General features: G+C 39.5%; 2 protein-coding genes across 2 annotated transcripts in view; both read left to right on the top strand.

Moving 5' to 3' along the window:
* The first annotated feature begins 20 nt into the window (after positions 1-20).
* Positions 21-6,050, top strand: BLOC1S2 (biogenesis of lysosomal organelles complex 1 subunit 2). The gene is made up of 5 exons (XM_004459183.4): positions 21-131; positions 537-653; positions 2,775-2,894; positions 3,568-3,672; positions 5,590-6,050. The coding sequence occupies exons 1-5, from the start codon at positions 77-79 to the stop codon at positions 5,619-5,621; spliced, it is 429 nt and encodes a 142-aa protein (XP_004459240.1). The 5' UTR covers positions 21-76; the 3' UTR covers positions 5,622-6,050.
* A 2,863-nt stretch (positions 6,051-8,913) lies between these two features.
* The window catches only part of CWF19L1 (CWF19 like cell cycle control factor 1), a 28,265-nt gene continuing 9,184 nt past the window's right edge, over positions 8,914-27,994 (top strand). The window contains exons 1-10 of the mRNA XM_004459184.4: positions 8,914-9,043; positions 12,212-12,296; positions 13,224-13,302; positions 13,507-13,608; positions 16,662-16,876; positions 18,872-18,990; positions 22,710-22,794; positions 25,137-25,277; positions 26,563-26,677; positions 27,398-27,477. Coding sequence (XP_004459241.1) covers positions 8,991-9,043; positions 12,212-12,296; positions 13,224-13,302; positions 13,507-13,608; positions 16,662-16,876; positions 18,872-18,990; positions 22,710-22,794; positions 25,137-25,277; positions 26,563-26,677; positions 27,398-27,477 — 1,074 coding nt within the window. The 5' untranslated portion in view covers positions 8,914-8,990. The remainder of the gene's footprint in view (positions 9,044-12,211; positions 12,297-13,223; positions 13,303-13,506; positions 13,609-16,661; positions 16,877-18,871; positions 18,991-22,709; positions 22,795-25,136; positions 25,278-26,562; positions 26,678-27,397; positions 27,478-27,994) is intronic.

Below are 27,994 nucleotides of genomic sequence, written 5' to 3'. Positions count from 1 at the left end.
CTGGGAGGCGGGGCGGGCGAGACGCGCTGGTGCGCATGCGCAGGCACCTCAGACCCGGAAGCAGCGGGGGCCGGGTATGGCGGCGGCGGCTGACGGCGTGCCGGCCATCGGACCAGAGGAACCTGTTCGGGGTATGGGAACGTCTGTCCAGGGGGAGGTCTGGAGCTCTGGTTAGGGGATGCATAAGGGCGATTCGTGGTGAGGGGGCCGGGTTGGGAGGCCTCTGTGTGGTCGGTTCACCTAGCAGGAGCGAGCAGGTCCGAGGGGCGCACCTATGTGTATGTGCATTTCCCCTGTCAGGGCGTCTGAGATGGTTTGGACGCAGGATTGTGAATGAGCGAGGCGCGGGTGCACAGGGACAGAGTTGGCATGTCAGGTGGGGCAAGGTCGAAATGAGGGATTTAAGATTATGGCAGATGGACAGTGGAGCCGCCTTGCTCGCATGAGGGGAGGTGGAGGGGTGTGGGAAGAGGCTGCTTTGGCTGGGTTAGGACCCGGTGTCGGGCAGGACACTTACTCATTCTTTCTTGGCCTAGATGATGCTGCAGTGGAGACAGCTGAGGAGGCCACGGAGCCCGCTGAGGCTGACATCAATGAGCTCTGCCGGGACATGTTCTCCAAGATGGCCACTTACCTAACTGGGGAGCTGACGGGTGAGGCGGATCAGGGTTAATTCGGGTACTGGCCTGCACCACTCCCTACCTGCTGTGCGTTGACTCCGGGAGACCTGCGATGTGCTTTAGCGCCATAGGTCTGCAGCTCCCTACTCTAACCTACAAGCTTTGAGACAAGTCTGTTGGAAGAACAGTTAGAGATCAGAAAATCAGTGCAATACAGTGCCACTGCAGATGAGAGAAATGAGCATTTGAAGACGAGAGGGAGATCAGTAGTGTTACATACAATGGAGAAGAAGTTCAGGAGGATAAGAACTGAGAAAGTGCTGCCATGGAGTTTGTGGTTAAAAGAGCACTGATGACCTTGAAGAATGTAATTTCTCAGGAATGGTGGGGCAGGGGCTACATTGTAAGGGTTTACATGATTGAACAATGAGCAAGAGGAAGCAATAAGTATAAACTCCTCTTTCAAAAGTGTTGGCCATAAAAACCTCTTTGCTTTACTGAGCAAATGATGTGGGGATAGCAGAACAAAGGGAGTGCTTTTGGCCTAGAGGAAACTTGCATATATTTCTATATAGAGGAGAAGGTGCCAGGATGGAGACAGAGTTTGGATACTGTATTATTAGTCAGCCAAAAGGGTTGCTGATGCAAAGTACTGGAAATCTGTTGACTTTTATAAAGGGTATTTATTTTGGGGTAAAAGCTTACAGTTACAAGGCCCTAAAGAGAGTCCAACTCAAGGCTGTTTTCTCATCAAAGTCTGTTGCCATATGTTGAAGTAAGATGGTGGGCGATCTCTGCCAGGTCTTTCATTCCAGGGCTTCCTCTTCCCTTGAGGCTCTGTGGGCCCAGGTTCTTCCTGACCTCAGCTATAAGCTGGCCTGTGGCTGGTCTCTCAGGGTTTATCACCTGCTCTGTTCTCTTCACAAAGTCAGCTATAAACTATCAGGTGAATGGCTGAGCTCTCTCTGGGGCCCCAGGATCAAACTGACAAGTTCTCTGTCTTCTTCTTTCTTCTTCTGTGTCTTCTTGAATGAGGGCCCATTTATATCAGCCCACCAAGGGTGTAGGGATTTGACCTGAGTTATATCCTACTGATGTGGTTGAATCAAAGCCCTAATCTTAACATAATTTAATCAAAACATCTCAGCTGAATCTAATACAATCAAAGGGTATCATATCCAGAGGAACAGTACAGTTTACAAACATAATCCTTGTCTTTTTGGGGGTTCATAAATAATCTCAAACTGCCACAGACACACAAGGGAAAGGAGATGATTGAAGAGATTCCCATTTCAAATCTACTGGTATGCTGCTATTAAAAAACAAACAAACCAAAAACAAAGTAACAAGATTTGAAGGGATGGGGAGAAGAAGGCATACTCATTCATTGCTGATGGGAACATAAAATGGTGCAGCCACTGTGGATAACAGTTTGATAGTTCCTCAGAAAATTAAGTATAGAATTGTCATATGACCCAGCAATCAACTCCTAAGGATATATCCCAAAAAATTGAAAGCAGAGACTTGAATATATATTTTCACACTGATGTTCATAGATACATTATTTATAATTGCCAGAAGATGGAAGCAACCCAAGTGTGTATCCACAGATGAATGGATAAACAAAATGTGGCCTCTACATACAATGGAATATTATTCAGCTGTGAAAAGGAATGATATTTGATACATGCGACAACGTGTATGAACCTTGAAGACATCATTTTGAGTGAAATAAGCCAGATACAAAAGGACAAACATTGTATGAGCTTACTAATAGGAAATATTAGAATAAGCAAATTCACACAGGCAGAAACTAGAAGACAGGTTACTAGGGGCTAGAGTAGAGGTAGGGAATGGGAAATTATTGCTTAATTGGGACAGAATTTCTATTTTGGGTGATAGAAAAGTTTTGGTAATGGATGGTGGTGATGAATCTTGTTGGGTTTGAATAGTTTGCTGATTATTTCCTGAATTTCTGCTTAGGCATTCAGAGCTCATGGGCTGATTATAAATGTTATAGATGAGAAGTGGCCTGCTTCTTTTATATTCCCTAGGTCCTGCCTTGAATTACCATTTGGCCTATAATTTCACATTCCAGTGATCAAAGACAAATCTTAATGGCATCACTTTTTATTTTTTAATTTTTTTAAAAAGCTACCAGTGAAGACTATAAGCTCCTGGAAAATATGAATAAACTAACCAGCTTGAAGTATCTTGAAATGAAGGATATTGCTATAAACATTAGTAGAAACTTAAAGGACTTAAACCAGAAGTGTAAGTAATAATTTTTAAAATTAAATGTGTTTGTATTTAATGTCCTTTTGTGCTTGGGGCTATGGAGGAGAGGGAATATGGCTACTGTCCTTGGGAGCTCATTTTCTAAACTTGAATTACAAAGTTCAGGTGAATTTCTTTAATTCTAAGGATTAGCGTGTTTTGATGTCATAGTTATTTCTGCTTCTGAATTTTGATTTTATCAGTTTATTGGTGGAAAAAGAGAGAGCAAAGGAAGAGTCTTCAGAGTCTAGTGAATTGATTTAATAATGGAACCCATAAAGGACTGTTCAATAAACAAAACACCAGAAAAAATATATAAATGGGAAATGGTAATTTAGAGTCTGATAGAATATATTTTTCCATGGACTTATATTCCTGTCTTTACGGTACTCTTACTTGATATGGAGTGCCCAGGAAGCTTGCTTGTGGAGCAAAGAATTAAAAGAAAATTAGTTGATGAAAGGTACTAACTTTGTCTAGATCACATTTGTGCCTGGTGATCTAGCTATGGTTTTCTAAAGCATCTGCCCTGCCATTGATCAGAACTTGTGCCAACCCACCTAGCCTTTCTTAGGCAAAGCTCCAGAGACACTCGCATTTTTACTTTCCCACCCTATTTCTCCACTCCTTGTTAATTTCATATAAACGTGGTTTGTCTTTGTTTTTAAAGATGCTGGACTGCAGCCTTATCTGGATCAGATCAATATGATTGAGGAGCAGGTAGCAGCTCTTGAGCAGGCAGCTTACAAGTTGGATGCATATTCAAAAAAACTGGGTAACCATTTTTATTTCTGTTTCAATTTTTTTTTTAGATTTATTTTATTTATCTTTTCCTACCCACTCATTGTTTGCACTGGCTGTGCCTGTTTGTAGTCTTTGTTTCTTTAGGAGGCATCAGGAAATGAACCCGGAACCTCTGATGTGGGATGGAGGCATCTAATCACTTAAGCCACCTCCATTCCCTGCTTTGTTGTATCTTTCATTATGTTTTTCCTCTTGTGTCTCTTGTTGAGTCTTGTCTTGTCAGCTCATAGTGCCTGCCCGTCATGCCAGCTTGCAGTCCTGCTTGTCCTCTTTAAGAGGCACTGGGAACCTCTGCTCTCTGCTTTGTTGGGTCTTTCATTGTCTTTTTCTTCTTGTATCTCTTGTTGAGTCATCTTGTTGTGTCAGTTTGCTGCACCTGCCTGTCACACTAGCTTGCTGTCTTCTTTAAGAGGAACCGGAAACTGAACATGGACTACCCATGTGATAGGCAGCAGCCCAATCACTTGAGCCACATCTGCTTCCCTCTGTTTTGGCTTGATAAGGAATACTTCTGGCCAGTATGTCCTTAGCTATTATGATTAATTAACATTTATGAGGTGCCTACATTCATCTCTCTTAATATTTGTGAAAACCCCATGAGAGTAAATTCTTCTTATTATTAATAAAAATAATATTTCCTGGGGAGCTGATGTGGCTCAGTGATTTGAGTACCAGCTTCCCACATACGAGGTCCTGGGCTCAATCCCTGTTTCCAGTACCTAAAAAAAAAAAATTTCTTGAGTACTTAATGGTATTTCAGGCACTATTTTTAGTACTTTACATATATTATGACTTTTAACCTCCTAGTACTATGAGGTAAGTACACACTTTTTATCTCAGTTCTACAGAGGACATGGTAGCTTAAGGGGTTAAATACCTTGCTCAAGGTCACCAAGCTAATACTTAGAAAGATCCAAAGTAGGTCTGTTTGACTATAAAGTTCAGGCTCTTGATTATGCTTCAGTAGGCTGAATCATCTTTAATAATATAGTAGATAAGTTTTAAAAGTCAATTAAGGGTTTTCTTAGAGGGTTACTTTTCCTGCAAGGAGGAAAATGATACTTTTAGTGTTGATGATTTGCTAAGTGGCTCTAACTCTTTATATCCATGATTTAAAATATTGTATTTCTTTTTACCTAGATATAATTTACAGATTGTTTTATTTTCATCACTAAGACTTATTGACTACTTCAGGAGAGTAGTTTGTAGCAGACTGAGATTTGACATGGGTGGTGATTAACAATTAGTTTTACTGTCCACAATTAAATTTAGAAACTTAGAGTGTAGTCAAATTTAACTCAGTAAATGGTTACTGTGAGCTGTACTATGTAGAAGCCTTTGTACGAGGTGCTTTCATGATTTTAAAAGAAAAAGGGAATCTGAATCACATTAAACACTTACTTGACATCCTTTTAAATCTCTACATTTTTCAAAATTGCTTTCCTGGAGTGAAATATAGGAATAAGAAAATAAAGGGGCAAAAATACATTTATACCCAGAGGGTGCCTGGGACAGTACCTGCAGAAGCAGTTTTCTGTGCTGAGTAAGGCTTCCAGTGGGTCAAGTGCAAGTAGGTCTATACTTAATCTCGGTGGAGCTGTCTAGGCAGGTACTGTTGAAAGGGTTAGAGCTTAGTGAACTTGGATTGGATTCTCAATTCTGTTTGTGTTTGCTTCTTATTTTAAATTGTGTTTGCTTCCTTATTTTAAGTTGTAAACATCAGTAGTCTGTGTATTTGGACAGATGATGAGATTGAAGCTAATAGATTTATTAAAAATATAATAGACATTTTTGAATTTGCTTGGAAATGCTAACCAAAACGTATTGTTGTAAGTACCACTTTTAAGAGATATAACTTTATAACTTCTCCTCATCCTCCCTCTGGCAGAAGCCAAGTACAAGAAGCTGGAAAAGCGATGAAAAAATTATTCCTATGAGAGAAAGTCTTTTTTAATGTGGAAGAATGTTTTATAAAACCTAAACCCTGAGGCTGATGGAATTGTCAAAACTCCACAAAAGGGACTATGCTGGTCTCCCGAGGAATATCCCGCCACTGAAGTCAACTGGAGAACCATGGTTACTCTTGAACCTCCTTTGAGGTGGTATTTCTCAGAAACTCACACTTAAAACTTTTTGCCTTCTACTTGAATGTTTCACCATCCATTCAGGACAGAGACTCTCTCAAAGTTCAGAGTAAACCTGGGCTTGGTGGTAGAATCATATGAGAGAACTTGCTTTTTTTACTTAAATGGTTGCTCTTTTAAGTTACTGTGTAAATGGTTGTTTTTGCTATTGATGATGCTAACACTGTTAACAATTCTAAATTAAAAGAAAACAAACTTTTCTTTATGAATGCCAGTATTTTTGCTTTTCTATAATATTGCACAAATAACAGAGCATCTTAAAATAATTCCAGGCTGAACCTTAGAGAGTAAGCAGATACAGTAAAAGGAAATGTGATACAGAAAATACAAAAGACAAGATGTGTATGTATGTACATGTGTGTATGTTTATTGGGTGGGTGGGGGTGGTGGGCGTAGGCTGTCACTCATAAAATAAAAAACATTTTATAAAACATCTTCCCACTTGTGTCTGTGGGGTCTGGGGGCTTCTGGGGATCCAGTCGTCTTCCTTTCAGACTGCAGACATCAGTTCATGGGGAATACCGACTGACCAGTATGGGATTTTTGTTTGTTCGCTTGTTTTGTTTTAAGGAGGTACTGGGAATTGGACCTCGTACGTGGGGGGACCAGGCAGTCAGCTACTGAGGAGCTATATCAGCTTCCCCCAATATGATTTTGAGGACAGGCAGCCTTATCCAGTGTTGGGTGTTAGGAGCTCAGAAGGTGCCTCAGGTCCCTAATCCCACCTCCTAAAGAGGTCTTGATTCTGTTTCTGTTTCCACTATCTCTGTTCCAGACTACCATATTTTATCCTCTGCTCCTCCAGACTATTGCTGTTCAGAGCAATCTTTCTAAAATGTAAACTGACCACATTACTCCTCCTGTTTAGCATTGATTTGTGTCTTCTCATGGCCTCTTTGAAAGAGCTAGACTTCTTAGCAAGCATACAAGGCTCTCTTTTCCTTTATTCAGTTTTCATCTCCTGTGTCTGCACTGTGTTCAGCTATCTTCACTTTAAATACCTATGAATTTTAGAATAGATTTATATTTACAGAAAACTTGTGAAGATGGTAAAGTTCCATGGATAAGTTTTCATATCTTATTGTTTCCTCTTCCTGGATTTTACCTGCCCAGCTTTAGCAAATTTATGTTCCACAAGCTTTAATCTTGAGTGCCACTCCTAGGCAATGCTGAATTACCTCAAAAGTTGAAAAAATATGTGCTTAAGGTACCAGCAAAGCACTAATATTTATGGGGAAAGGAATTTGGTATTTCTTTTTTTTTTTTTAAAGAATTATTTATTTCTCTCTCCTCCCCCCCTCCCCCCGCCCCGGTCATCTGTTTTCTGTGTCTATTTGCTGTGTGTTCTTCTTTGTCCTGTTCTGTTGTCAGTGGCACGGGAATCGGTGTTTCTTTTTGTTGCGTCATCTTGTGTCAGCTCTCCCTGTGTGCAGCGCCAGTCCTGGGCAGGCTGCACTTTCTTCCGCACTGGGTGGCTCTCCCTACGGGGCGCACTCCTTCCCTGTGGGGCTCCCATACGAGGGGACACCCCTGCGTGGCAGGACACTCCTTGCGTGCATCAGCACTGTGCATGGGCCAGCTCCACACGGGTCAAGGAGGCCTGGGGTTTGAACCATGGACCTCCCATGTGGTAGACGGGCGCCCTAACCACTGGGCCAAGTCCGCCTCCCTGGTATTTCTTAAAAGAGCATTTCAGAAAGTTGTAGGAAAAACCAGAACTTTGTGGTTCTTCCATAACCTTATTTTATGGTGGTTTATTATTATTATTATTAACTGGGTACTCTTGAGGAGACTTCCTTGCCCCTCAGTTTTCAGGAACTTTTGCCTTTGTATTTGTGTTGTCTTCACCCTAAAGGCCCAAATTGTCCAAGAAAGCCAGTGTCATGAAAAACAAAATCAAGAAGGTAGGTAGGCTATTGTAGATTAAGAGAGTAAATATAACCAAATATAAGTGTGAAACTTGTTGAAAGACAAGTTAAAGCTGAGTTTGTAGATCACAGCATTTTATTTGGGACACCAAAAGTTGTGCTGCAACAAGGAGGTCCGATCACTTGAAAAAGGAAAGCAACTTCTAGCTTCTAGAAATAGCAGGCAATTTTTATAACAAAAAAAGGAAGTCTGGTCTCTGGATTCCTATTGATTGGATAGGGGTTTGTCCATCATTTATGCGGGTGGGTTTAGGGCAGGCAGGCTTTATTTTGTATTGGGTCAGAGGGACTGATTGGCTATCTGTATTGGTCGCCTTGGCGGGGATTTCAAATTTAAAAAGCTCTCAAGAGGAAACTCAAAAGGGAGTTCAAAGAGAAAGTAGGCATGGATTTTTGGGCTCTGAGGGGAGGAGTCCCTGGGACTTTATATAATTTTTTCAAACTTGATTGGATTCTGAATGAAAACAAACCCCAGCTATGAATTTGGGGAGGCCAAATGAAATTTAAATATGGCTGTACAGTAGGTGATATTGAGTTAATAAGAATTTTTTTAGGTGTGTTAACAGTGTTATGGTTATGTAGAAGAATGTCCTTGTTCTTAGGAGATTCTCAGGGGTATTTTGGGAATAAAGATTCATGATGTCTCCGATTTGCTTTCAAATGATTCAGTGAAAAGAAAAGTGCTTGTGCAACTGTGATTATACCAAATACCATTGGTTGTACACTTTGGATGAACTGTCTATTAATATGTACCAACAAAATTTGTTTAAGAAAAAAAAAGTGCTTGTGCACCTAGAGAGAGACCAAGCAAATTTGGCAACGTGCTGACACATAGAATCGAGGGGATGGCCATTATTTTTTCCACTTTTTGGTAGGTTAAAAACTTAAACAAAAAGTGTGTGTGAAGAGGGTTTATCTTCCCCACTAGACTGATAGGTTAAGGCCCAACATTGTGCTGGGAATTCTTTAGCAACTCAATAACTTCTTATATTTACCCGAAATGAAAAATCAGTATTAGATCTCGTTTTGCTGTTTCCTCTACCACCATCCTCCTTTTAATTTTTAAGGCAAAAAAAAAAAAAAAAAAGCGAGAGGCTTTTGTCCCTCGGCGCTCTCCGTAGATAAGCGAGTGCCCATTGGCTGGGATAAGCTGACATTTTATTATAGTGCAATCGCTTCTTTTCGGAAGAGCGCGGGTTCAGAATTACAATTTTCCGATGTCGTCGGAGCCCAGCCTGTTGGAACCCATGGCTCAGAAGCCGCTGCGCCTGTGAGCAACCATGAGTCGGAAGCGCGCGCGCGCGCGTTGAGAGTGGCGGGGTCTTTCTCCTTACGGAGGATACAGGAAAAGGCGTGAGGGGCCGGGGATCTGGTCACGTTTGGGCCTGGCCCGGTCTGCCCTCTTTTTCGCCGAACATCCTTGGCGACGCTCTTTGGGAGAAGCGAAAGCTCCAGGCGCCAGGTCTCTTCCGTCTTAGGCCATCCGAGCTTCTGACGTTTATCTCCCTTTCGTTTCTTCTCTCATCCCATTTGCTTATGAACCAAATGCTTGTAGACATTGGGCCCGTTGCTGGGCTGGGGGACGGTGGTGAACAGGATAGGTAGGGACCTTGTCCCGGCGCACTTTTCTTTGGGGGAGGATGGCTCTGGGGTGGTGAAGAGAGGACTTCATTTATTCAGTATTTTTTAATAACTGCAGTGTGCCAGGCACTGTGCTAGGCTTTGCAGAGATGGAGTCTAGAGGAAAGGATAGTTATCAAATAACCTAGATAAATGTGAAACAGCAATAGTGATCTATGTTTCGGAGAAGAGGTCACGCTTTTGGAGCGTTGCATTGTAGGGGTATTTGGCTTAACGTGAGGAATCAGGGGAGGCTTCTGCCAGGAAATGAGGATTGAGCCCTGGTAATCCCTTGAAATGTTTAAGCATGCCATAGCATGATCAAATTTTTATTCTGGAGAACTATTCTGGTTGCAATGTGAAGAACAGATTAGCACCAAAGCAGACGGCAGTTAGGACTAGGTAGAGTAATGGCAGGGAAGAAGTGCCAGCATTCAAGGTTTATTACAGAGATGAAATCAACAAGGCTTGGTGATGGATTGGTTGTGAGTGAGAAGTTGGAACTTTCTGGCCCAAGATTTCTGGTGGGATCAGCTTTAGTTTGCTAGGCTGCTGAAAGTGGATACCATGAAATGGGTTGGCTTAACAATGGAAATTTATTAGCTTGCAGTTTTTAGGCTGAGAAAAATGTCCAAATCAAGCATTATCAAGGTGATGCTTTCTTCTTGAAGACTGGCTGCGGCTATTCCTGACTCCTCTGCCATGTGGCAAGACACATACTGGCATCTGCTGGTCTCTCCCATCTTTTCTGGTTTCTTGCTTTCAGCTTCTTACTTCTATGGCTTTCTCTTTCTCTCTGTTCATTCCGTTTATAAAGGACTACAGTAAGAGGATTATGACCCATCCGGAAAGAGGCAGGTCACACTTTAACTGAAGCAGCCTGGTCAAAAGGTTCTGCTTACCATGGATCCAAACCCACAGGAATGGATTAAATTTTAAAACAGGTCTTTCTGGGAAATACACAGCTTCAAACCACCACAGATAGGGAACAATGGAAAAGGGCCCATATGAGGAGATGATGAATTTTGAGGTGCCCTGTCATGTACAAACTGGACAGTGGCTCTTGCAGAAACAATTATAATATCATGTGACAAATCCTATAATAGGGAAAGTGCAGGCTCTTGTTGGGGCATCAGGAATTGGTGACTGATAGGGACTGTGAATAGCTTCTTAGAAGAGGTGGTGTTCAGATGATAAATAAAAATGTGTAATAGTATATGACAGCTAGCTCTGAAATGCTATATGGGGTTCTGAAGTTTTGAGAAGGTAGTGACTTCTGAAACTGTCAGGAAGGCTTCAAGCATGTGCTAGATCTTGACAGATGGGAAACACTTAGACTTGGAAGCTGGTAGAGCAGTGGGGAGTGAGGGGAAGACATATTAGGAGAGGAAACTACTCCAGGGAATGGTAGAGGCACCAAATGATCAAATTGACAGGAGAGAAGGTTTCTGCTAAGGAAACCTGGAGCAAGTATTGGAAAGACAGGTCAAGGCTTTATGTAAGGTGTGGTTCTGCTTGCAGTGGGCAACCTCTTCATGTTTTTGAGGAAAAACATTAAACTGATGACTTAGGTAGGGTGAATAGGAAGGAGGCATTAGAAGAAGGTAAGTATAATCTCTACTCTGTATTCAGTACCAGGCCCATTACCTTTTTGTCTGGTTCTGCAGTTGCCGTCACAGCCTTGTTGCTCAGCCTTCCAGTCATCCTCCATGCGTCCTTCTCCCTCATTTCCCATTCTACTTCCCCAATTTAGTTTGTGTCCACGTCTTCACCATTCAAAATTTCTCATCTCTTTCCCTCCTCCTGATCTCTATTTGTCATTGGCTTTCTTGTTGATAATATATATATTTATAAATAGGAATTTTATTTATTTATCTGAGGTACTAGGGCTGGGAATTGAACCTGGGACCTCATATGTGGGAAGCCGGCTCTCAACCACTGAGCCACATCTGCTCCTCCTTGTTGATATTTTTACTTACAGTTGCTTTTACCTCCAGATCATTTTTCACTCTGTTACCAAAATGATCTTTCTAAAACACTTATGTTCATGTCTGTCCCTGCTTGAACATGTTCAGTGATACGGACAATAAAAGCACACCAGAACTGAAAGACATGATGATAAAACAAAACCTACAGTATCTCAAGATGAGTTAAAAGACAATGAGGAGAACCATATGAATCAGAATTAGAAAAACTCAGAAATGAGATGATAGAATAAATTACTTCCTAACTTAGGGCCAGTCTGCTTTACTCTACCTTGTGGTCCTGTAACAATTAGTCCTTCATATTAATTTATAATGATCCGAGTATTCCCCCTCACTGCTTGTGAGCTCTTTGAGACTTGAACTGAATCTTACTCTTCTTTGTACTCCTAATACATTCTTAGCATAGTACTTGGCATATTATGTTTAGTATATTGTAGGTATCTAGTACATGCTCATTGAATGGATGATGAAGTCCTGTACTAACATTGTGGCAGTATGAATAAAAAGAACAAGATGAATGTAAAAGATGTTTGGGAAAAGGGATTGATGGGACTTAGTGACTGGATGAAGGATTTTTGAGTTTTGATGACCATGTCATCAACAGACCCATCCACAGAACCTGAGAAGTGAGGAGGAACTGACTCAATTTTGGAGAAAATGATAAACATTTTTAGATATGGTGAGTTGGAGGTGTTGGTGAGCCCTTCAGGTGTAACTGCCCAGTGGTCATAATAGTTTACACGCACTGAACTTCCTAGGAAGACTAATATGTACCAGACTTGGCAGGCCTGTTTATTTCCTGAATTGCTTTAACATTTCTCTCTTGATTGCAGCTTGGCTTGTGGAGATGTTGAAGGAAAGTTTGATATACTATTCAATAGAGTTCGAGCCATTCAGAAGAAAAGTGGAAACTTTGATGTAAGATATTTCTTTTTACTGAATTTAATTTTACCATGGTAGTCAAAAACACTAAAATAAAATTTGGGCCCCTTTACTTGATTGAATTTATTAGATTGAGTTCTTTTGTGAGAACTCAGTAGCTAGGGATTAGTGGGGGAAGGGAGGCCTATTTACTGTAGACTTTTTAAAAGTACTTTTTGTATTTGGGTCTTGTTACTTTATTATTGTTCAAAAAACTAAAAACAGATTAGGAGAACCTCCCTAGGTGATTCTGACCAGCAGGATTTGGGAAGCCAGAAATTTATTTCATGGGTACAGGGAGTGGATTAAGCCAGATAACATGTGCAAATGCTTCATAAACGAAAGAGCACCATATAAATGTTGTGTATGGTTGCCAACTAGACTGTAAATCTCTAGAGAACAACAACTATCCTAAGCACGGGGATAATTTGTCTATTGGGTTAATGGTTGAGTAAAGACAACAGGCAGGAAACATGTCTTTTATGCCCTGTATCCTTCAGCATTTCTAATATTTTAAGTTTCGTATTTCACAAAGGCACTCTTCAAAATGTTTCTCCATCACTGTATGTACCAAAGAAGGAGAAGGATGGTGGAGGGAACCATGGAGTGGCAAAGTGGCATTGGGAATATTTGATGGCCACTCAAATTCTGGCTTCATTTGAGGGCTCAGTTTCCTGACCCTCTACCTCTAACCTCCACTTGAATTTGACAGCAGTGAGCCAAGATTTAGTAATTTATAGACAATTGTAGTAATTTGTAGTAACTATACTATAGAATTGTATGTTGAAATTTTGCTGTTTTGTTAGGAATAAAAGCCTGGTTTGAGACCATTAAGTAAGATAACTACCTGGATGTTACTATCAATTATGTATTGATTGATGTATTTAAAAAATCTCATATCTGTTTTTAAAAAACCCATTTTAGCTGCTGTTGTGTGTAGGAAATTTCTTTGACTCCACCCCAGGTGCTGAATGGGAGGAATATAAGACAGGCATCAAGAAAGGTATACAAATTACTTTTCTTTAACATATTATTGCTAGCAAAGTTTCAAGGGCCGCAGTTCTTGCTGGATTGTTTTTCACTGGGGGCGGGGGGCATGCATAGACACTTCACTTTTGCTATGACTTTTCTTCCTATGGGGAAGCATTTCTCAAGTTCTAAAGCAGATCTGGTAACTATGTCATGTCATATCTGTTTCCCTCACTAGCTCCTATTCAAACGTATGTTCTGGGTGCCAATAACCAGGAAACTCTAAAATATTTTCAAGATGCTAATGGGTGTGAATTAGCTGAAAACATTACTTATCTGGGTAAGTTGATATTTTTTGTGTTTGTAATAAGCATAATAACATGTTCGCAATAATTAATCTCCCAGGAAATGTTGTGGCTGGATTATTCTGCCATTACTGCCTGAGAAAATGGGGTTCTTTTCCAAAGTTTGTGTACTTAGGACTATGGCATTTTTCCTTTGCTGTCTCCCCCGCCTCCCCTCAATTCCCTTGTGTCCCCAGAACCTAGTATATATCCTCTTAGCCAACTAGAGGGATAAGCTATTTGACTACAGTGTGTGGAGTACTTATATAAATTATAAATTATATTCAAATAAACAGAATTACATTTTTTAAAAAGATTTCTTTTTTATTTATTTTTCTCCCCTTCCCCCTGTTGTCTGCTCTCTCTATCCATTCGCTGTATGTTCTTCTGCATCTGCTTGTATTATCAGCCAGCACTGGGAAACTGCATCTCTTTTTTGTTGCGTCAGCTCTTCGTGTGTGCAGTGCCACTCCTGGGCGGGCCACACTTTTTTCACGTGGGGTGGCACTCCTTGTGCATGGGGCTCCCCTACGCAGCAGGGCCTCCTTGTGCACAGGAGCACTGTGTGTGGGCCAGCTTACCACAGAGGTCAGGAGGCCCTGGGAATGGAACCCTGGACCCTCCATATGGTAGGCAGACGCTCTATCAGTTAAGCCATGTCTGCTTCCTGAGAATTACATTTATGTAGCCTTACTATATAACCTTGCTAGACATTTACACTTTACTTGTAGATTTCTAATGAGCTGTATGCAACTCTAGGTTTCATTCTAAGGTTTTGGCTACTCAGGTTTTTAGTGCTGATCTTTGGTTTGGGGTTTTTATTCTCTTTTGTCCTTTTTCTCTTTATCCTGGTTCCAGGTCTGCTCTTCAATTCCAGGTTAAAGTTGTTCCCTGCTCCACAATTACCCTGAATCTCTTTCAATGTCTGGTCATTTAAAAACCACTGTCAGTTTTGCTTCTGTTTTCCTGCACCTGCTTTCAGTCCTACTGCCTCTTGGCTCATTCAACTCATTTTTTCTAAAATGACTTCACTGCTCTTCACATTTCTTCTTTATTGGTCTCTCATTTCTCTAGAAAGCATCTCTGTTTCTTTTGCTGTAAAACCCCTCCCTCCCCCTGCCATAGTCATCCTGGTCTTTATTTTCTATATCTGGTTGTGTCATCATTTATAAATATCATCTTGTTCCATCATATGGGGATCCTTTAAACAAAAATTTAAGGATGGGATTTTTGTTCTTATTTAACACCACAGTTGTGAGATATACATTTTGAAATCTTGCTGTAGATCTTAACATGAGCCTGACTTATTTGTAGTTCTCAGTCTAGTTATTAGATTTGAATTAAGAATGCTGCTCTAAGATAGTTGGCCAATATTTTACTATTTGAATTTAGTGTCAGGAGTGGAAAGAATAACCTGGGTACTTTGGTTATTTCTGTGAAATAGATTTTTTGAGATTCTGTAGGAGCAGCAAATGATGAGCTTGATAGTGAACATACTGAACTTGAAGTGCTGCAGAACATTCATTATATAGTTGGAAGTGACAGTTCTTTCTAGAGTGTATAAACAAAGGCAATGTTGGAGAGTATGCATTTTGGGGAGTTGGCTACATAAAGATGAAAAGTAAAGCTGAGGAGAGGAGTAAATTGTTAAAGAAGAGATATAATGAGAAGGAAAGCAAGTGGATGATAGTACCTCTGGGGTACATCTTCATCCAGGTGGTAGACAAAGAAAGGTGAAAGTGCGGAGAGGTAAAGATAGTATCAAGTTCATAGAATCTAAGGGAAGTGAACGAAGTTTAGGAGAAGAAACCATTGGCAATTACAGGGATTGGTGACCTTGGAGAGAGTGGTGGGAGAGGGAAACTGAATTGCAGTGGGCTAGGGAACTAATTAAGAGGTGAAACACTTAAAGAGCATAGACTATTCTTTTGGGAAGTTTGAAACTGAGGGGAGGAATTTTCTTTGTAAGCATGTGTAAGCATGTGGTACCTGAGTTTATTCCAGTTTTTTCTTACCAGAAAGAGCCAGTTGAGAAGAAAAAACTCAGTAGATGAGAGGTGGGAATTGATGGAGCAAGATCTTAAAGGCAACTGAAAAGTATAGAAGAGAGTAGTATTTCTCATTTCTTCTGAACAGTTGCTCTTTGCCAGTGTTTCTTTTCACTAGGAAGTTGCTGCCTGCCTGAGGATTACATCTTTCCTGGGCTATAGCTCCCTAGAACTGCATTTATTTTTTCTTTTCTTCCTTGTCTCTCTTGTACCCAGGTGTCTAGATTTCTTTTAGTCCATGTAGAGTCTCCTGTAGGATGCAGAAAGCCCCCCCCCCTTTTTTTTTTTTTTTAAGGAGACCTGAGGATTGAACCCGGGACCTTGTACATGGGAGGGAGGCACTCAACCACTGAGCTTTACCCACTCTTCTAGCTTTTTTCTTAATCAGTGCTTCCCAACTTTTTTCAGTATGTATAAGGCACCTGGGATAACACACTGCCTTGCAGGTTTCAGGAGCCTTGACTTAACCACCCAACGCTGATACCTAGCAGCCCCAATTGGGGTTACAGGAGAGTTTATATTTATTCAGACATGTGAAATGGAAGAGAGGTAGGAGAGTTGTGGTATAGTGTGGGAAAAAGAGTTTCACCTGTTCTATTGTAGATGTTGCAGTTGTTCCCTGTTACAGATAATGTTGCAGTTCTAATAGCAAACAGCTGCTTGGTAGTTTCCAGTAAATACAAGGTGGAAACTAGGGTCGAGGTTCTTAGTTCCAGGAGCTGAGTCCCCTGGTTCCGTCCTTGGTTCCTCTCTCGTGTTTCTCTTTGTTGGTTATTTCTGTAAGTTCTGCACTGCCTTCCCTTGGAGCCAACCTACTGTGAGCTGATTGCAGCAAGTGGCGCCCAACGTAGGGCATGAAGGGAAAAATGCTGCAGCAACTGGTGCCCAACGTGGGGCCCAAAAGGAGGCTTGCAGCAGTATAGGAGGAGGGATTTGTCACCATAATGACATTTTTCTTCTGAAGGTTTGACTAAAACTTATCCATCTCTCTTTTAACCTAGGTCGTAAAGGTGTCTTCACTGGAACCTCGGGGCTGCAAATTGTGTACCTCAGTGGGACAGAATCTTTAAATGAGCCAATCCCAGGTTATAGTTTTAGTTCCAAGGATGTATCTTCTTTGAGAATGATGCTGTGCTCAACATCCCAGTTTAAGGGCATTGATATCTTGCTTACATCCACATGGCCCAAGTATGTGGGGAACTTTGGGAATTCTTCTGTGAGTAGTACTTGTTACTTGGAATTTCTAAAAGAAACTTGTATTGGCTTAATTTGGGCTTTTGTTTTCTCTTTATATTGAATATTTTAGGTCTTGATATCCTTCAGCAGAAAGCTTTTGTGATTTTTTTCAGGGTACTAAAAGCTATATCAACTGACCAAAGCAAAAAATCAATCACAAGAAAGTATGATTCATAGATGAGATTGCTGAAATCTTAATTATAAATGAATGATTATATTCTCTGCTTCAAGTGCTCTATCTCCAACCTCCTCTTAATAATATTTTATGAGGGTTCATTAACTTTCAGTGAAGAGATTTTCAGCTAATGGTAGTTCTGCAGTTTTATTTTTCCCCTTCCATTTCAAATTATAGCTTGTTGGCTATCAAAATATTTTAAAACATTGAATCAATATGGGATTGAGGAAATTTAGTTATAGATAGGAAACAAGGCATTGAAAATTTGATGTTTCTTTAATGGGAAAGCTTTACTATTGGGATGCATTGGAACTCACCTTTGTGTTTGATTGTAATATTTTTATAAATAAGCTAGAAGAGGATGCACACTATGTTGGTTGGTCACATCTATCATGGGGAGTAAAATACCACCTTGGTAGAAGTGAATCTAAGGAAGATCTTGAAAGTTTGTATGTAAGGGCAGAAAGCATCAGCCCTTGAGAGGTTTTGTGTAAGGACAGAAAGGATTGGATAAAGCTGACACAGAAAACATTCATTGAGGAGAAATGTAATAATGTGATTAAGGACAGGAAATCTCAATTAATGGATTCAGAGTTATTAGTGATGATCCAGAAAAGGAACCTGCCAACTTCAGCACAATTTGTCTGTTTTTTACCAAAAAGTTCAAGAAAATGTCAGGCATTGTCAGGGAAGGTGTTGAAAGGAAAAGGGACAATACTATCTTCCCTTTCCACAAACCCATGGCTGTTATTTGACCTGGAATATAGGAGACATCACTGGTTGTGGTACAGAGAAGATATAGCAAAGCTAGGGAAGATCCAGAGGACTATGAAATAATGATGGAAGGAAGAAAGACCACATGTGATACTCTCTGAGGAAGAATGAGAAAAATGAGAACCCTTCACTTTGAGGGGGCTAGAGGAGGATTTTTATTAAATTTTATTAATAAACATAAAAGATGTGCATGGTGTGAAAATAGAATAGTTTGCCAGATCCTAAGATACTAGAACTAACCTCAGGGGCCAATTCCCTGCCCTTCAGCAGAAATCTGAAGGAGGCAAGCATAAGACAAAAGAAAGTTCCTGCTTTACTTCTTGGGAAATGAACTTTGATAATTTCTTCGTTTTCAGCTAATACCTTCTCTTTGAATGGAATCCGTAAATAGTATTAAGGATGAGCACTCACATAATCAGTTGTTAATAGAAGCTAGGAATGTTTGGAAAGCACACCTAACTTTGGACACATCTTCTACTACAAAGGGCAGTTGTGCCCCTCTACAAACCATGCCTTCTTTGATTAAAGTAAAATAAAGGATTACATGCTTATGTGATGAGGTTCTTGAATATTCCACACCAAATACTCTACAGGTCCTAAAGGCTACTTTTAAATTTTTATTTTCTGCATTGACTATGGCTTTTGACGTTGTCAGAACTGCAGGTACATTCCAAAGCAAATTAGAGAAGCACAATCTGTGAGCTTTAGAGAAGAGTGAGCTAGCTTACTTTCTTTAAAAAAAAGGTTTTAATAAACAATGATTTAGGTATCGGTATGGAGAAGTTACCTTATTCTTTAGTCTTAGACTTCCAACAGTTATTCCTATATCTCTGTATCTGCATCAATAATAGCCCAGGTCCCATTATGTGTTTGAAATTTCTCTGATTGCCATAAGTATGAAATTCATTGTGTGAATCTCACTGCCCACATTTGTATCCACATGTAAGTTTCAAAGACATTTCCAAGAGTCTTGGTATTTCTTGAGAACTCAGGTCTGTTACCTAAGAATGGATTTCTATTTAATAGGGAGAAGTGGATACCAAAAAATGTGGCTCTGCCTTGGTTTCCAGTCTTGCCACAGGCTTGAAACCAAGGTATCACTTTGCTGCTTTAGAAAAGACCTATTATGAGAGGCTTCCATATCGGTGAGTAACATTTCATACTTTCGCTTTTTGAAGAATGTGCCTGGAATCTTCTGTGTAAACTTGCCTTGTTCATTTTCAGCCATCTGAAATCTTGGTTCCTTTTGATTACTCAGGCACTGAAATGAATGACTCTCAAGTCATTTAACTTCTCTAAGTTTCCTTCCTAATTTAAAATTTAAGGGATTGGACTATAAGGTTCCTTAAGGGTTTGAGGGTTGAGGTAACAATATTAATTATTATAGCTCTGAGTAGCACATTAGATCCTGTTTTAATCAGGTCAAACCAGTATTCTTTGTATAGTCTTGAAAATTCAAGTTCTTCGTATAATCACAGAATTTGTGAAAAAACTTCTTTCAATCATTCTCCATATAATCACCTCCTGTTTGGAGGCTGAATTTTTTTAGGATGTATTACAGAGAAAATAAAACCAGTGTTTCTTAAGTGATAGAGTTAAATAAAGGTTATTCTGAATTATCTTAAAAAATAGGGGGCATGGTTAATCCCTAAAGTAATGTATAAAAAGTTTTTCCCCTTTTTGCTTTTGCTTGTTTCACAAAAGTAATAGATGTCTTTGTTGTTGAAAGTCCAAAAAATATAGCTAAGCAAAAAGGAAAAAAATAACTGCCCTTCCTCCATAATCTCAAATTTCCTTTAGTCCTTCCTAAGATAATCATAGGAAATACAGGTTTTTCTACTGAATCACCCTCTGCATTCCAGGAAAATCTCCTGTTTCTAAAACCATGCACTAAAATCAGAACTTATGGAAAAAATTGGGTTGGGATAAACTACTCAAAACCTGTGCAACTTTTAAGGGTCTGAATATACAGTTCTCCAGAGAACATAGACACCTGGCCAGGCACATGAAAAGATGCCCATGTCATTAGCCATTAGAGAAACACAAATCAAAAACCACAGTGAGATACCACTTCATACCCACTAGGATAGCTATAATGAAAAAGGTAGATAATGACAAGTGTTGGTGAGGATGTGGAGTAATTGGAACCCTCTTATATTGCTGGTGAGAATGTAAAATGGTGCAGCTGCTTTGGAAAACTGTTTGGCACTTCCTCAAAAGGTTAAACATAGAGTTATCTTATGACCAGCAATTCTACTTCTGTTCCAAGAGAAATGAAAACATACATTTACACAAAAAGTTCTACGTGAATGATCATAGCAGCAATATTCATAATAGCCAAAAAGTGGAAACAACTTTTAAAGGGATAAATTAAAAGTGGTATATTCTTGCAATGGAATATTACCTGGTAAGTAAAAGAAATGAAGTACTGATACATGCTACAACATAGAACCTTGGAAACATTATGCTAAAGAAAAGAAGATGGACAAAAGATGACATATTATATGACTCCATTTATATAAAATATGCAAAATAGGCAAATCCATAGAGCTACAAAGTAGATCAGTGTTTGCCTAGGGCTGAAGGAGAAAGGAGGGCTGAAAGGAAAATGAGAGTGACTACTAATATTCAATAGGTCAGTTTGCTATAGGTATGAGGTTTCTTTTTGGGGTGATGAAAATATTCTAGAATTAGTTGTCATGATGGTGGCACTAGACTGAATATACAAAAAGCCATTGAATTGTACGCTTGAAATTGTTGAATGTATGATTTGTGAATTATTTCTCAATAAAGCTGTTAAAAACAATAATAACCAGCCCTGTGCAACTTTTTAACCAGAGCAGAGCAAAAATCAGTATCTATAATAATAAAAACTACTAGCATAGTTAAATGTCCTTTAGCGTTTGCACCTAGAATAACAGTCTCCTTGCTTTGCATCCTTATAATGTAGGGTTTGTGCTTCCTCCTTGCAGCCTTGTAACGTGGCCCTTTAAAGAAGTTGCTTCTACTAGAGGCCTGTTTTTTAACCATAATTAAAAATACATCCAGGGGTAGCTTTCTTAAACAATCATCTTTATTTTAAAATAAAACTTCTGGTAGAGGATGTAGCTCAAACGGGTGAGTACCTGCTTCCCACATAGGAGGTCCTGGGTTCTATTCCCAGTGCCTCCTAAAAACAAAGCAACAAACAATAAGCAAACAAATGAAAAAACCAACTCACGGAGCTGATGTGGCATAGTGGTTGAGTGCCAGCTTCCCACATAGGAGATCTGGGGTCCCCAGCCTTGGTACCTCAAAACAAACAAACAAAAAACCTTCTTTGTCTACACTTGTAGTTTCCTTGGCATATTAGTTTTCTGTTACTGCTCTAACAATTACCACACACTTAGCTTAAAACAGTACAAACTTATTTTTCCAACAAAAGTTGGTTACGAGTCAGCAGGGTTGTGTTCCTTTCTGGAGGCTCTAGTGGAGAATCTTTTTTTTTTAGCTTCTGTAGACCATCTATATTCCTTGGATTGTGGCCCCTTCCTCTGTCTTCAAAGACAGTAATGGCTTGTTGAGTCTTTCTCAGCACTCTGACTTTCTCCATAGTCAGATTTCTCTGATTCTCTTCTGCTTCCCTTTTCTACTTTTTAGGACCCTTGTGGTTACATTGGGTCCACTCAGATAATCCAGGATCATCTCCCTGTCTTAAGGTCAGCTGATTAACAACCTTGATTCCATCTGCCACCTTACTTTTCCTTGCTATGTAAGCTACCATAACATAAGCACAAGTTTTCACAATTAGTGAATGAATATCTTTGTGGGAGGCATGATTCTGCCTCCCACACCTGTTAGTTTACACTGGAAAGTATTCAGTAAGGCTGCTGCACTAGTTGCTACTTGCATTAAAGAAAGACACCTCTGCCAGATATTCAGCTGTTTTTTCCTTAATGTTATTGTTATATATTGTTACAAGCTTCCGCTGAATTGTGAGAAGACTTGTTTCAATCATTTTAAAAGCTGAAGAAAATTGTGTATGAATTAGCACAACTTCCACTTCATACTGACACCAGTCCTTTGTTTATCAACTATAAATGCACTTATTCTCTTTAAAGAAAACAAGTTGTAGCGGAATAGACTGTTTTGGCTTGTTTCCTTTCAATCATGTATATAAAATATGTATTTGTGTATTTATATAAAATAGTCTTGTAGTAGACAGATTTAGAAAATTTCTGTAGAATGAAGAAAGTAAAGTACACTAGAGGATCTATATCTGTATTATAGGTCAACTCACTAAAAGTAATATATGTATATACATAATGCTATATCTTTCTTAAACTACAGATAATAGTTGCTTAATGTATAATACTTGTAAAAGAGAAAAGTTCAAAAAACTTCTAGTGTATACAGTTACCATATTTTTTCTATGAAACACATGTATTTTTATATTTTTCCTAGAAAAATGCAATCATACTATATATTACTATTTGACACATTTTTTCCACTCACAACTGACTTCCTTTTGGCTTATTATTCTAGTTTTTAATTACATGAAAGAGAGAATAATGAACTCTTGGTACCCATCACCTAACTTCAGCAATTATCAGCATTTTGCCAATTTTACAATTCTTTTAGAGCCAAAAGTTGGAGTATTTGTGCTTTTTAAATACATGGTTTAATTTCTTCCCAACAACAGTCCTGTGAGGTAGGGATTATTTTCCTATTAGAGGGGTAGGTAACTTACCTGAGATTCCATTACTTGCAGTGACAGACTCAGGTCCTAGGCTCTTTTCATGGCTCCATGAGTCTATGTAATTTCATAATTGCAAATCAAATGTAAAGTTTGTTGGTGACATGTTATCTCTCAAATATGTTATAGAAACCACATCGTTCTACAGGAAACTGCACAACATGCTACCCGGTTCATAGCTTTGGCAAATGTTGGAAATCCAGAAAAAAAAAAGGTAAAGTTTTGAGTATTTGATGATAGGTTAATATTCATTGTTTGCCTGATAAATGTTCCTTTTGCCCAAATCAGCATTCAGATCACTTCTCTCCAGCTTCAAGGTCCCACCAGCCTCAGTGACTCCTTTATAGAGATTGTGATGAAAGGTCACATTTCCTTGAGTTCTTCCCAGGGGATTGTAGGGAAGAGCTTGGGGAAACAGGCCCAGTATAACAAAGGCAAAATTTCAAATGAACAGTGTTCTTTTTCTCCAACATCTAGGTGGTTGTCTGTGTGGGTGTTCACAAGCTTGAACTCAGTCGATGCTATCCCCTCCTTCTCCCCTCCCCTCCCCTTCTTTCTTTTCTTTCTTTTCTTCTTTCTTTCTTCAGGTCCTCCTACATGGGAAGCAAGTACTCCCCAGTGAGAGTTGGTTTTTTTTTTCATTTTTTTGTTTGTTTGGTTTTGGCGCAGTACTGGGGATTGAACATGGGACCTCATAAATGGGAAGCAGGTGCTCAACCACTTGAACTACATTCACTCTTGCTTGTTTTTTTTGTTTTGTTTTGTTTTTAAGATTTGTTTTATTTATTTCTCCCCACCCCCTTGTTGTTTGTACTTGCTTTCTGTTCATTTTGTTTCTTTAGGAGGCACCAAGAACCAAATTCAGGACCTCTGATATGGAAGGGAGGTGCCTAATCTCTTGAACCACCTCTATTCCCTGCTTTGTTGTATCTCTCATTGTGTTTTTCTTCTTGTATCTCTTGTTGTGTCATCTTGTTGCATAAGCTTGCTGTGCCTGCCTCTTGTGCCAGCTTGCTGTCTTGCTCATCCCCTTTAGGAGGCACTGGGAACCTCCACTCCTTGCTTTGTTGTATGTCTCATTATGTTTTTCTTCTTGTGTCTCCTGTTGCATCAGCTTGCTGCACCTGCCCATCATGCCAGCTCATTGTCTTCTTTAGGAGGCACCGGGAACTGAACCAGGGACCTCCCATGTGGTAGGCGGGAGCTCAGTCACCTGAGCCATATCTGCTTCCCTGCTTGTTTCTTTTAGCAACTTCAGTTAGCAGAAATAATAAAATCTTCCCAAGGATTTACCTAAGTCTTCTTGGCTTTGGGAAATCTTATTGATACCTAGACTCTATGTTTGTATTAGAAAGCAGTGCAAGTGAATGAAAGAGAATACCCAAAAAGTAGATCATTTTTCTTACTTCCCTTTGAGCATCTACAGTTTTTAGGGCTAAAAGCATGGTATTGTGGATTGAGATAGCTAAGATCAGAATAGTCGGTCAAATGGGAAAACAGTGAGATAAATAATCTGAAGATTATTCCACTATAATATGCCATAGACAATGTGCATAGAAAAGATAAGCAAATACATGTTTATTTTTCCTGTAATATTTTAAACTTGTGAGCCCAAATCATTCTTAGCAAGTTTTAGATTTGTAATTTTTTTATTGCTCTCTTAAGTGGGAATAGAAGTCACAATATTTTTAGTTTACTGCTTTCTGTCAAGAACATGTTAGCCTCAGCCATAAACAACTCATCCTTCAGTCAAAGGGCATACACAGTTTTTAATTTGGTAAGCATTAATTAATTAGTCTCAAAATTTTGTTCCATTTTACATTCCAACCAGCAATGTATGGTGGGATGTTTTTCTTCACATTTTCACAGGGTAGTATCAACTTTTTATTAAAGTTTTTGACAATTTAATAGATAGAAAATAGTGTATCATTGTTTCTTAATTGCATTTACCTGATCAGTAATGAGGTTGAACATCTATTCACAGCTCATCCAAGGTTTTCAGTTGCCGTGCCATTAGTCTAAGACTCTAGATATTTATTCAAATATTTACTTCTTTGCTACTAGTCTTTAAGAAAATTGATCAGCTGCACAGCAAAATTTGTACAGTAGCAGAGGGGAAAACTCTAAGTTGTCCAATAGTAGTTTTCATTAAGAAAAAAAGGTATGATTCTGTGGATAAAGTACACAAATATAAAGGATTCGGAGATAGCAGCTCTTTGTCTTCAAGGATTTCGGAGCAATTCCCCTGGACCTTGCAGTGATGGTTGTCATGATTCCCTCATCTGGATGAGGATCCCTGATATGTGTAAGGGCTGGAGCTCTGAAATCTTCCTTGTTACTCTGTTAGCCCTTGTCAACCCCTGCCAGCCCCTGCGAAGGTCACTGGGTTGGCATTTAACTTACTGTCTATTCTCTGAGCCCAGATAGGCTGGTTGGTGCTATTTTAATTTTACTCAATTTTAGAAGTTTTCTATGAAATTTTCACAACAAAATAGGATGATTACACTTGGATAAACAGTATTTCCTGTAAGGTTATATGTTGTTTTTTCTCCAAAGTATCTTTATGCATTCAGTATTGTGCCCATGAAACTAATGGATGCAGCAGAACTGGTAAAACAGCCTCCAGATGTCACTGAAAACCCTTACCGAAAATCTGAGAAGGAAGCATCCATAGGACAGCAAATTCCTGCCCTTGAGGTATGTTCTGACTGAGGGGTGGCATTTCTGGACAAGATTGCCCATTAAAGGTATATTTTTCCTGGTGTAGACTTTCTTTCCTTATAATTAAGTACGTAAGACATGTTTATACCTTAAAATCTAAATCCCTTTTTTTCCCTTAAGAAATTATGATGATGTTGAGAAAGTTTTAGTAGAGTTCAAGTAAGATCAGTATTGTATTGTAGTTTGGTGATAACATTTTCATGTTAAGTCTTTCCTTGTCTAAACTTGATTGTCCAGTCTCAGTTCATCAGATGAGCATCCAACTACTTAGTGACAATTTGTCATTTTATTATTTATTTATTTTAAAATTTCTCTCCCCATCCCCCTCTCCCTCTCCGCCAATTGTCTGCTCTCTCTGTCCATTTGCTGCTGTGTGTTCTTCTGTGTCCGCTTCTATTCTTGTCAGCGGCCCAGGAATCTGTGTCTCTTTTTGTTGCATCATCTTGCTGCATCAGCTCTCCGTTTGTGCGGCACCACTCCTGGGCAGGCTGGACTTTCTTTCACACTGGGAGGCTCTCCTTACAGGGCGCACTCCTTATGCATGGGGCTCCCCTACGCGGGGGACACCCCTGCATGGCATGGCACTCCTTGCACGCATCAGCACTGCATGTAGGCCAGCTCCACATGTGCAAGGAGGTCCTGGGTTTGAACCGTAGACCTCACATGTGGTAGGCAGACGCTCTGTCCATTGAGCCAAGTCCGCTTCCCAATTTGTCATTTTATGATGAGTGCTAGTTGGTAAATAAGATTCATTCTGAAGAAATTTTGTTAATAGCAGGTTTTTCTGAAAAATTTTTCCCTCTAAAATAAGGAATGTCAAGCTTCCTTGCCTAGTATGCATGGTCTGCTCCCAGACATTTTTTTTCCTTTATGAGCAGCCTTCTCATCTTTTTTATTATAGCTGAATTAAACTTGTTTTACCTATGAAATCGTAGGACTGTACAGTGGCCCTATTGAGGGAGAAGGGAATTTGGGTGGGTTCCTCTTGTTCTATTTTGGTCAAGATCTCTCTATAACTTGGCATTTTAACTTGCTTTTTCCATAAAGGTGAATTTGGCAGTAACTTTGATAAGTGTTGAAAAGTATGGTCAAGTTCTGGCATCAGGATTGGGAAGATAAATTTTTCTTCCCTTGAACAGGCAAAAAGAACTGGGAGGAAAGACATGACATGGCGGGAATGTTCTCTTCTACATAAATGACTAGCTACTTGTCTAAAAGTTAGTTGAACAATATATACTCTTCTACCTTTTGACCATTCCAGGAAGAGTCAACCTGTCAGTTTTTCTTTGACTTAAATGAAAAGCAGGGAAGGAAGCGTTCCTCTACAGGCAGAGATAACAAGTCTTCTCCTCACCCCAAACAGCCTCGCAAACCTCGTAAGTACCTTGGTTCTAGAGGTCTCCTATGTGAGCAGTAATGTTATTTCAGGTTTTATCTGGGAATTGGCATTGTTGAGGGAGCCTCTTTTGGCAGAGGAAAAGTATACAATCAGTCATTAGGACCAACAATAAAAATTAAATAAGATAAAGGTGGCCTGACTTTGAGGCTGTTTTGAGGCTATTCCTGTAAGTTGGTAAAACTTTGATGAGGTAAAAGACCTACAAAAACAATGTAGGCTCATAAAATAATAGAATAATCAAATAGAGAGGAAAAGACTAAGGTTATTTCATTGAGATACTCTCTTCCCACCTTCTTGGTTCAAAACAAAGCAGCTAATCATGGAAGGGTAAACTTATTATCCAGGGTCATGTGGCTAGCCTAGAGACATACTTGGGACTTCTGATACCCAGTTCAGTGTTCTTTCACCATAGTATGCTGCCAGTATTGTACTATTTTAGTCAATATGTAGCTATCACGTGTGGATCACCTACCTGTGGATTGGTTCCAAATTCAGAGCTTTTCTAATAGAGGTTTAGTTTCATTGAAAATGGTGATGGAGGGACATAGTGAGGAGCAAAACAGTCCTAGCCCATTGTGGCAGTGCTATATTCTAGTTTTTATAGGTTATAAAGATCAGAGAAAGTTGAGTTCTGTAGGTAATTATATATGCTGCAGTCCTTGTACCACAGTAACATTTGACTTTCTTCTCCTTGAAGCTCAGCCTCCAGGACCCTGCTGGTTTTGCCTTGCCAGTCCTGAAGTGGAAAAGCATTTGGTGGTCAACATTGGTACACATGTGAGTTATTGTCATGAACCTTTTATAAGGCAAACACCTGGATTTTTCTTTTCTTTTTTTTTTTTTTTTTAAGATTTATTTATTTATTCCCCTCCACCCCAGTTGTTTGAGCTTGCTGCCTGCTCTCTGTGTCTGTTCCTTGTGTCTTGTCTTCTTTTTAGGAGGCACTGGGAACTGAACCTGGGACCTCCCATGTGGGAGAGAGGTGCCCAATTTTTTTTTTTAATAAACTTTTTTGAAATTTAATTTTTATATCATTAAATTTACCTATTTTAAATATACAATTCAGTGATTTTTAGTAAGTTGTTGAATTGTGCAACCATCATGAAAATATAGTTCTAAAACATTTCCATCACTCCTGTGAGATTCCTTATGTCCATTTATTATTAATCCCTGTTTCCAGCCCTGGACAACCACTATTCTATTTTCTTTCTCTATAGACTTGCCTTTTCTGGACATTTCATATAAACAGAATCATAACTGTATGTGGCCTTTTATGTCTGGCTCCTTTTTTTTT

The sequence above is a fragment of the Dasypus novemcinctus genome, chromosome 6, assembly GCF_030445035.2.
Source record: "Dasypus novemcinctus isolate mDasNov1 chromosome 6, mDasNov1.1.hap2, whole genome shotgun sequence".
NCBI lineage: Eukaryota > Metazoa > Chordata > Mammalia > Cingulata > Dasypodidae > Dasypus > Dasypus novemcinctus.
The sequence above is the reverse complement of the archived record's forward strand: the minus strand, read 5'-3'. Positions and strand labels throughout refer to the sequence as shown.